This window comes from Malania oleifera, chromosome 1 (genome assembly GCF_029873635.1).
Source record: "Malania oleifera isolate guangnan ecotype guangnan chromosome 1, ASM2987363v1, whole genome shotgun sequence".
NCBI classification, from domain to species: Eukaryota; Viridiplantae; Streptophyta; class Magnoliopsida; order Santalales; family Ximeniaceae; genus Malania; species Malania oleifera.
The window spans coordinates 86,125,342-86,136,337 of NC_080417.1; the positions used below are offsets into that span (position 1 = coordinate 86,125,342).

A 10,996-nucleotide genomic window follows, 5' to 3' on the forward strand; every position below is an offset into this window, starting at 1 on the left:
AATGCAACGACGAGACTTTGGTCAAGCTTATACCTTCCTCACGAGAACGTGAACATAGATGGACACCTGAATCCTTTAATCCGGATAGTCTACGACATTTCCCCCGTCCAACCTCTTCTATCGTACCACTTTACATCTAATTACGCCCTGGTGATCAGTTTATCAGAAAACAAGCTATACTCACTGTCTCAGTCTAGAAGTTCTTCGGTAGCCCTGCATTTAACCTAAGACACCGAGCCCTTTCAGAAAGAGTCGGATTCATCCGTTCGGCCACACCATTTTGCTAAGGTGTCCTGCGAACTGTAAAGTCTCTCTTGATGCTTTGGTCCGCACAAAACTCCATAAACCAAGAATTAGCATTCTCGATCTCATTATCTGACCATAAGTATTTGATTTTCCTCCCCGACAAGTTTTCCACTTCACCCGTCCAAATCTTAAACCTGACAAACGTATATGATTTGTGATGCATGAAGTAAACTCATACCTTCCGTGAGTAATCATCAATGAAACTCACATAATACACATATCCATCCTTTGATGCAACTCTAACCGGGGCCCAATCATTTGAATGCACATAGTCAAGAATGCTTTTTGTCTTGTGTATAGCTGATCTGAACTTTGCCCTGTTCTAATTTCCAAGAGCACAAATCTTGCAAATTTCTAGCTGACATGATTTCAAGCCCTTTAAAAGTTTCCTCTTGTGTGGTTCCTTCATGTCATGTTTCCCCATATGCCTAAGGCGCATATGCCACAAGACGGTATCATATGATTCAGCATCTATGGATGTAACTCCACCTACAATAGTAGTTTCTTGCAATGTATAGATATTCCCATCCAGTTTCTGCTCTTTCATTACAGTTAGATTACCTTTCCATACCGTTAGAACTCCACCTTTAGACTTGTAATTAAAACCATTACAATCCAAAGTATCAAGTGATATCAAACTCTTCATCAACTCTCGTATATGTATTACATTACACAACGTTCTTACGGAACCATCAAACATTTTTATCTTTACATTTTCTATGCTAATAATCTTACAAGAAGCATTATTACCCATAAGAACTGATCCAAAATTCACTAACTTATAAGTGTTGAATCACTCCTTGTTTGAAGTCATGTGATAAGAACACACCAAGTCAAGTACCCAAGAGTCCGTTAGATTATTCGACCACGCTAAAACTGGTAGAACATAACCATCATTACACAATGAACCTCTTTCTTGAAAAACATTCACAGATTTTGAAGTACCTTCATGTTTTTCAGAATTTCCCTTCTTCCAATCCGGACACTCCAGTTTCATATCCTCCTTTTTATTGTATTTGTAACACCGAATTTCTTTTTTCTTCTTGTATTGATTTCGAGATTTCTAACTTGATCCATGTTTGGATTTTTCTTTGCCTCACTCATTATTACCCTTTACCACAAGTCCTTCTTCTTCATCACATATTTTCAATCTTTGATGAAAATTTAGTGAAGCAGTTGTTACCTCTTCAAGATCAAAAGTTTCTTTTCCCCACGTAAAAGTGGTCACAAGATTTTCATAGGTATGAGTCGAGGGCAAAGAGTTTAACAACATCAAAAATTTGTCATCCTCATCAAATTTAACAACTCTCATCAAATCACTAATAATTTGATTGAAGGCATTAATATGTTAATCTATGTTTGATCCTTCAACCATCTTAAGTCAATATAAACGTTGCTTAAGAAAAAGTTTATTATTGAGAGATTTGGGCATGTACCAGCTCTCAAACTTTTGCCATATAGCTGCTGGAGAATCCTCCTCCATCATCCAATAGAGTACTTTGTCGGCCAAACACAAGCGTATTGTAGAAGCAACCTTTTCTTGCAATTCTCCCCATGTTGCCTCATCCATTCCATCCGGTTGAACACCAAGTAATGCTTTTCCCATTCCTTGTTGTACAAGAATGTCTTTCACTCTCCTCTGCCATAAACCAAAGTTCTCAGTTCCATCAAATTTGACGATGTCAAATCTTATAGAAGACGATCCCGATGCCATAAACAACAATCGCTCTAATACCAATTTGTTGATATATGGATAGGATAAATATGAAGCACAACAGAATAAATACAATAGATAAATGAAACACAACCAGAAAATGATAAACAACAAGAACAATAACAAGATTTACTTGGTTCGGCAAAACCTACATTCACGGAAGCAATGGCACAAGAATTTCACTAAGGAAATCTCAAAGTACACAATACACTTCTCAAATTATCACTCTCACTCAATACATGCCTAGAATGACATACATAACAATATCTCAGAGGTTTCCCTCCAATTACCCAACCATCCCAACATTCAAATTCAAAATTCAAAAAACTGCTCATAGCCTAGGCACACTTGTCAGCAAGTACTGGGGATTCATCAACGATCCAAAGAAGGATACTCGTCAACAAGAGCAGGACATTTGTCGACGAGTCCATTTTCTGCTCTCGGTATCTCCAGAACTCTGAGATTTTTCTACTCTCGGGATCTACTCGTCGACAAGCACAGGGCAATTATCGACGAGTCCCTGCTATGTTGCCCCTTTATGGTTTTCTTCTTTCTTTGTTTATGAAATTCAAAGTATAAGAGCCACACCATAAACAACAAATTACAATGAGAAAATACAAAAGGAATATATATATATCATCTGCTTTATTTTACAATCTAACACTTTTATTCTAAAAATATGTCATAAAATTAAACTTCAACCCATATTTATTTTCCAAAATTTTCCTAGTACAAATGGCATGTGGGATTGTAACGTATAGAGATACTTGTAAGGAACGATTCTCTCATGTATGATTTAAAATCCACTAATTACAAGATTCTTCAATAATAGTTATGCCCTTCCCCAAAATTTGGTTTACATAATCAAACTTAAAATGAAATCAAATTCAATAAATGAAATCACATTTATATGTTTAGCTTATGGAATAAAGGGCGAAATGGTATTCCGATCAGAATACAATTCTTGCAAATAAGTAAATTGTGATTCCTATCTAGATGGACTAAAATTAATCTTCATTCCACATAATCAACCTCAAGTTATAACGAAAATATTATAACATACTAATAGTACTAACTATTAGTCCTATTATAATAAAAATAATAAAAACTAATAATAATTGTAAAAAATAATATTTTATTATTATAAAAATAGTAATAACAACAAGAAAAATATTAATAATATTAAAAAAAGCCATAATAATAATAATAATAATACTTTAAAGAAATAATAATTATAAAAATAGTAAAAATAATAAAAATTAATAATACTTACAATAACAATAATATTTATTATTATAAAATAATAATAACAACAAGAACAATAACAATAAAAAAGGAAAAATAATAATTATTGCTAGAAGGACAATAATTATTATAAAAATAATAATGAATATTGATAACTATCATAATTATAATAATAATAATAATAATAATCACTATTATGGATTTCTACAATCATTCAATTTTACTAATCAAATGCAATAAACCTATGTTTGGGCTTTGGATTTGAATGATGTAATATAAAATTATATTGAAATATATCTAAATCTACTCAAATTCAAATCTAAAGTTCGAAATTCATACTCTCAAGGTAGCATAAAGTACTTTTACGTCTACCTTAATTTTATTCCCCTCTCGATTTCTTTCATATTTTAATTTTATTCTGCAAATCAAACGTGGAATTAGACCCATAAAATAAGCGGTATGGTTTGACATATGCCCTAATATTGTTGGTCTCGCATAACTTTAGTGGATCTAAATATTAATATAACATAATACAATTGGTTGCATTTATAGTGGTATGGTTTTACTGAATGTATATATATATAGATGTATATGTATTTATTTATTATTGTCTAGTAGAAGCCAAACATGCTAATGCAGAACCGGTTTTTGGCAGCAAAAAATCCGGTCCGGTCCACGTCTGAACACCGACGAGGGGTCCACAAGACAAGAGTTGCATAAAGTACACGCACGCAAAGATACAGTTATACACAGCTCTGATTTTTATTAATGTCCTGTTTTGATGCGGGTGGAAACATACAGTGTGTCATGCTGTTTGCGCATAGAGGGAGAGGGAGAGGGAGAGGGAGAGGGAGCCAAGCAACATCAACATGTGCTGTCCAATTCAGGACACACACAGGAGACTCTTCCTCGGGCTGCGCATGTTGCCTCATACCACGCGCTACCTAGCTACCTGTGATGCGTGAAGCCGCATGAAACTTGCTTTGCTCTTCTGTCTCATAATTAACTTTCTGTGCAAGTGCAGTGCAGTGCAGTGCAGTGCAGAGAGAGAGAGAGAGAGAGAGAGGAAAAAGGAAAAAAGAAAAATGGGGGATGGCAGCTTTTGCTTTTAAAAGCAGGGCCTTCTCTTTTTGAAATGTGTTTTGGGAATTACTGTCTGAAGGGTGATTGGGGCTTTGCTCATGGTGGGTTAGGAATCAATAAAAGCAATAAAGAGTTTATTTATACTATGTATATAAATGGATAAAGGCAAGATAGCTAGGAGGGGGGGTGACCAATGTCATCATCATCAATCTCGAGCCCCCCCTCCACCTCGAGATTCTCACATTCTTATTTCTTAAATCTTCACATGGATGGATTTTGGGTCTTAACTCAATAAAGCACCCCCCGCCCCCATGCTCGGGGAAGGTAGGATTCCCCTAATGCCCACAACCAAACACCTCCCCACTCATTCACTTTACTTAATCAGTGCCCAAGTTCAGAGTTTCTCAAATCTCTCTCACTGATTTCCTTTGTTGTTTTGTCCCTAATTTTAGGCCTAACTCAAACTGAGGCACTCTTTGCATTACAATCGCTTCCCCATTTTTTTTAAAAAAATTTTAGATCTCAAATTTGGGTTTTAAACTTGAATTTCTATAACTTTCAATAAAATTAAATATAAAAATTATGTTGAGTTTCAAGTAAATTTATATTTCGAAAATACTTTTTATATCAATAAATAAAATTTACAAACACTGATTGATGATTTTTTATTTTTTCTTATTATTAAGGGGAAGAATGTGAGTTTGTATTGAATAGTTTAGGGATATACTCCTAAAAATATTTGTGAAGACATTTCAAATTAAAAAGATTTAAAAAGGGATAATAATTACTATTCATTTAAGTTGAAAAAGCATATGTATAATAATTTTACTCTTGACAATATCAGAAAAATGTCCGTTATAATACTTTTGACTACTAAAAAAGTTTTGTGGGTATAATGGATTGTTACCAAATCCCAAATACATGTATCCTATAATCTCTCTAAATGAATCAAAATGTGAACTTCAAAGGACTAAAAAGTTTGTTGAACTGGACAGCAATTTAGGATAATCTGTGAGAATTATTCTTCATATCCATTTGTACTTTGACTGGAGTCAACTTTTTAATCCAACAACAATGCAATGCATCTCACCCAACCCTAACGAACAGAAGAGCTAACCTTCCAGGAGAATTTTGCTACTCCTCTTGACTGGTCCATACACAAGTTTGAATGCTCTTAGATAAAGAGATCCTTGTCTTGGCCCTATGTGTATACTGTATTCCAATGCTATACATTCCAAATCAATCTAACAGACAGCATTGATTTTCATATATATATATATATATAAAATTTTTTCCCTGTTTAAATCATTCCAATGAATAGAAAATTCCCACATACATACCCTTTCTAGGCAAATACGTGATTGAATACACCAAAGGGAATTTCCCCTTCTCTCCTTCACTGTCAAATTGTACCCAACTATGGTTAATTATGTTTTTTAAAAGCTCATGGGCACTATATATTCTTTTCTTCTCAATCTCCTGGTGCAGCGGCATGCTCTATTCTCTTTTTTAACAAAAGCTTCTTTTTTCTTTGTCTGACATGAGATTTTTAGCGAAATAGCTTTCTGGCATGGCAAGCAAAGGGGGTATTCTGATCTGAAATTTGCCTTAAACAGAAGAACCCCAACTCAGGGCCGGTCATCCTACTAGCCACATCAACCAACACATAAGCAGGTTTCAGTGTCCGGGTGTTTCCTGCAACTGTGAACTTCAGTCCAATGGGAATTAGAAGAAGAGATTTTGAGCTCCAATTTGTGGTTTTCTTTTGGCTATGGAGTTTTGCAAATGGGTTGCTTTCTCCCAAAGGTGTAAACTTCGAAGGTAACTTTAATACATCTATGTAGAACTAAAATGCAAAAAGGGTCTCTCTGTTCTATACCTGTTAGAAAAAGAGAAGATTTCAATGGCTTTTTTTTTTTTAATCTGGGTGTTTGAATTGCAGTTCAAGCTTTGATTGCCATAAAAGAATCGCTAAGGGATCCTCGCGGTGTTCTTGAGAATTGGGATAAGAACGCTGTTGATCCATGTAGTTGGACTATGGTCACTTGTTCAGCAGACAGCCTTGTGGTTGGCCTGTAAGTTTCGACTGCAAACAACCCATTTGCATTTAAGCTCAAACCAGTGAAACTGAATCAATAAAAAAAATTTGAATAAGTTGTAATGAAATTGTTTCAGGGGGGCTCCCAGCCAAAATTTGGCTGGTACACTTTCTTCAAGCATAGGGAACTTGACGAATCTCCAAATTGTGTAAGTGCCATCGAGAAGATGGAATGAGTCGGAAGACGGAAATTGGAATGTCTTGGTCCCTCTCCTTCATGGATTATGGGTTTTCTTTCTCATGATTTTTTTGTTTCGCATAAATTTGCAGGTTGTTGCAGAATAACAACATAACAGGACCAATTCCGGCCGAGCTTGGGAAGCTCACAAAGCTTCACACGCTTGATCTTTCAAACAACCTCTTCACTGGTGAAATTCCTTCTGCTCTAGGTGGTCTGAGAACTCTCCAATACATGTAAGTGTATGACTTCGAGAATTAAATTAGAGAAATCTCTCTCTCTTTTTCTCTAACATGGGATTTTGAACTGGGCTTAGGAGGCTTAACAATAACAGTCTATCAGGAGCATTCCCGATGTCATTGGCTGGAATGCCCCAGCTTGCCTTCATGTAAATCTCCCGACCCTTATTTGATTTTTCTTTTTCAAAATTCTTTTTCCTCTGAATATGGTTAACATCCTTGATTGATGATATATGTTATCTGAAGATTTGTTCTTTTTTTTTTTTTCCGATATGTGTTGCTTGTACATTTCAGTGACTTGTCTTACAATAATTTGAGTGGCCCTGTACCCAGATTTCCTGCTAAAACTTTCAAGTGAGCTTCTGTCCCATCCTTACTCTGCTTGCGCTCATGAACGTAGAAATGTTGGGTTGAACATTGTCGTTATTTTCTTCTCTTATTGCAGCATTGTTGGGAACCCCCTGATCTGTGCTACAGGGTCTGAGGAGGAGTGTTCTGGAACGACACCCATGCCAATTTTAATGCCCTTGAATAGTTCACAAAGTATATAAATTAATTCTATGTTTACTTATATTCTCCTTCCCGTTTAATTAATGTACCAAAGTCTTTGGAATTTCTGTGTTTTCAGTAACAATTTCAAGATTTTTTGCCTGCTGATTTGGTGCCTTTGACCTCTTTGTCTGTACTTCCTAAGCTGCTCCGTCTTCTGAAAGGCCTAAAAGTCACAAAATTGCCCTTGTTTTTGGTTTGAGCCTCGGGTGCCTCTGTCTGCTCATCGTTGTATTTGGTTTGCTTCTATGGCGGCGGCAAAGGCACAACAAGCAGACATTTTTCGATGTTAATGGTTTGTGAAGTTATATATATGTATTTGACTAATCAACACTAAACACTTCTGAGTACAGATCTCTTCACTAACACCATCTCGCTTTGAAATTTCAGATCGGCATCACGAGGAAGTTACCCTTGGAAACTTGAAACGGTTTCAATTCAAGGAACTTCAGATTGCAACTGACAATTTTAGCAGCAAGAATATACTGGGAAAAGGAGGTTTTGGAAATGTTTATAAAGGGTGTCTCCATGATGGGACTGTTGTCGCTGTAAAAAGACTCAAAGATGGTAATGCAGCAGGGGGAGCAACACAATTCCAGACTGAAGTTGAGATGATAAGCCTAGCAGTGCATCGAAACCTCCTCAGACTATATGGATTTTGCATGACCTCTACAGAAAGGCTTCTAGTTTACCCATACATGTCCAATGGCAGTGTCGCTTCTCGTCTCAAAGGTTTGAAGAAAAAATTCCAAAGTTAATAAATAGAAGCTTAAATGATCAAAAATGCAATTCTTCAATGTTGATTCGAGATAATTTTTTGCAGGGAAACCAGTCTTGGATTGGGCCACTAGGAAGAAAATAGCGTTAGGAGCTGCAAGGGGTTTGCTTTATCTTCATGAACAGTGCGATCCAAAGATAATCCATAGGGATGTGAAGGCTGCAAATATATTGCTTGATGACTATTGTGAGGCTGTGGTAGGAGATTTTGGGCTAGCAAAGCTTTTGGATCATGAAGATTCGCATGTGACGACAGCTGTGAGGGGTACTGTGGGACATATTGCCCCTGAATATCTCTCCACAGGCCAGTCCTCTGAGAAAACAGATGTCTTTGGGTTTGGTATCCTTCTTCTTGAGTTGATCACAGGACAAAGGGCACTAGAATTTGGCAAGGCAGCTAACCAGAAAGGAGCCATGCTAGACTGGGTGAGAGCAGATTCTCAAAGTTGTGTCTGCATGCGTGCCCATGTGTTTATCTTTTTATTTTTAATTCCATATGTTCGATGTTCATTTGAAGCTAACAAGTTCATACTTGTCAAGATTCTATGTTCAAGCTGGGAATTATGTGACACTGAGTTGTGATGGCAGGTGAAGAAAATTCATCAAGAGAAGAAGCTCGATATGCTTGTTGACAAGGATCTGAAGAATAATTATGATCGAATTGAGCTTGAGGAAATGGTTCAGGTGGCTCTCTTGTCTACTCAGTATCTTCCAGGCCATAGACCCAAGATGTCAGAAGTGGTTCGAATGCTTGAAGGCGATGGGCTTGCAGAAAGATGGGAAGCTTCTCAGAAAGTTGAACCAACCAAGGTCAAACCCCATGAGCTCTCTTCATCAGAGCGATACTCCGATCTCACTGACGATTCCTCATTGCTTGTCCAAGCAATTGAACTTTCTGGTCCAAGGTGATAAGCCTACAGAAGAAAAAAATTTACATCCAAAAGAATTTTATAGTTCAAAGTATTCTGCCAAAATCCAACATCCAACATTGAGATTATGTTGTATAGTATATCTGATCTCCAAATGACTTTTATTTTTAAAAATTTTGTTTTGCTGTACAGATTTTGATTCGAGGAACTGACATTTTAGACGCAGAATTTCATGTCTGTTGTCATTTAGTTGAGTGAAGAAATCTTTGAAGGATGTTTATTTAATTTCCGAAGCATGTAAGAGCATATTCTTGCTGCGACTGTTTTCGAGAAAACAAAAGAAATATTTGGAGACATTTTGAAATTGCCACTATGTTTGTTTTTTTTTTTGCTCATTCTTTGTTCCGATTCTATATATTTTGCTTAGAAGCTGTCAATATATGGACTCACCAATGAACTGTCACACTGTAACATTCAGAAAGAACAAAAAGTAGAATAATTCCTCCTACGGATACTGAAATTCAGTTTCATGAAGGAAGGAAATATCTAGGTGGAGTAGAGGCTTTCTTGCGAAACCATGTGTATAAAATGACTTGAAGAAGGCTGACGGGGTAGTCTCTTCTTTTTTTTTTTTCCGAAAGTAGACATGAAAGGAGGTCAAATACAAGCTTCTCTATCAATAAGACCCAGCAGACTTCCAAACAACCTCGAGCTCTCGATAATGCAAAGCCAATGAAGCAAGCCTATGGGCGATGTCATTTCCTTTGCGCTGACCAGAGCTGAAATCCAGAGACTGGAAATTTATTCGCATAAATTCAGCATCTTCCTGAATTTTGCCGTCCAGTGCATCAGAAGGAAACAGAAATTTTAGAGAATTAATCATACCTTGAGGATCTCCTTTCAGAATCACTGTCAAGAAAGCAAAGTATCAAGAAATGAAAAATACAATTTTCATTACATTACAACAGTGAACAGAATAGTAAAAATATACACAAATACCTAGGGACAAAACGGTAATTTACTGACCCTAAATACAAACTAATATAACAGAAAATAAAAACAGTAAAACTTATTACTCACCCTCAAGATGGACTATATATATTCACTAGTCCCATCTTGCCAATAAAATGATTAAATTGTTAGGAGAGTCTTGGTTAGAGTATTTGCAATCTGATCATTTGTTTTTTCATGAAATCCAATTTGATAACTCCATCTTGCAATTTTTTCCTTACAATGTGACAATCCAATTTGATATGTTTAGCCCTTTCATGATACATTGGATTGGAAGAAATATGAATCGTAACTTGACTATCACAATACATCAAAACCGGATGATGAGACGTGATACCAAAATCTGAAAGCAAATTTTTTAACCAAATAACTTCACAAACAATAGCTGCCATAGCCCTATATTCTAATTCAGCTGAAAATCTGGAAATAGTATGTTATTTCTTGGACTTCCAACTAATCAAATTATCACCCAAAAAAATAGTAAAACTAGTAACAGACCTCCTAATATCTGGACAAGCTGCCCAATTTGAATCTGTATAAACTTTCAGTTGAAAACTATCTGAAACAGTAGAGAAAAACAAACCCAATCCCACTGTACCTTTGGTATATTGTACTACTCTATGAGCTGTAGCCATATAAGGTGTTCTAGGTTTACTCATAAATTGACTTAACCTTTGAACAGAAAAAGTAATGTCTGGCCTTGTTATAGTCAAGTATATCAACCTTCCAACTAACCGTCTATATTGAGAGGGATTTTCTAGTTCATCACCATCACTAGAATTAGGAGCCAAATTCCGATTCATTGGTGTATTAGCTGGTTTACAGCCAAGCAAGCCACAATCCTCAATAATTTCTAATGAATATTTCCTTTGACACAAGTGAATCCCTTTAGAAGACATAGTAGCTTCGAGTCCCAAGAAATATTTC

At 36.0% G+C, this 10,996-nt stretch overlaps 1 protein-coding gene across 2 annotated transcripts; it reads left to right on the forward strand.

Annotated features, from left to right (window-relative positions):
- Positions 1 to 5,727: 5,727 nt before the first annotated feature.
- Positions 5,728 to 9,428, forward strand: LOC131165681 (protein NSP-INTERACTING KINASE 1-like). Of its 2 annotated transcripts, XM_058123677.1 has the most exons (12): positions 5,728 to 6,169; positions 6,291 to 6,423; positions 6,524 to 6,595; positions 6,717 to 6,860; positions 6,941 to 7,012; positions 7,158 to 7,217; positions 7,309 to 7,406; positions 7,558 to 7,707; positions 7,803 to 8,144; positions 8,236 to 8,615; positions 8,778 to 9,094; positions 9,251 to 9,428. In XM_058123677.1, exons 1-12 carry the CDS (start codon positions 6,067 to 6,069, stop codon positions 9,255 to 9,257), a joined length of 1,878 nt encoding a protein of 625 aa, XP_057979660.1. In that variant the 5' UTR covers positions 5,728 to 6,066; the 3' UTR covers positions 9,258 to 9,428. The 2 variants fall into 2 exon arrangements, with proteins under 2 accessions (XP_057979660.1, XP_057979670.1); XM_058123687.1 differs by having other exon boundaries at positions 5,731 to 6,169; positions 8,778 to 9,428.
- Positions 9,429 to 10,996: the final 1,568 nt, after the last annotated feature.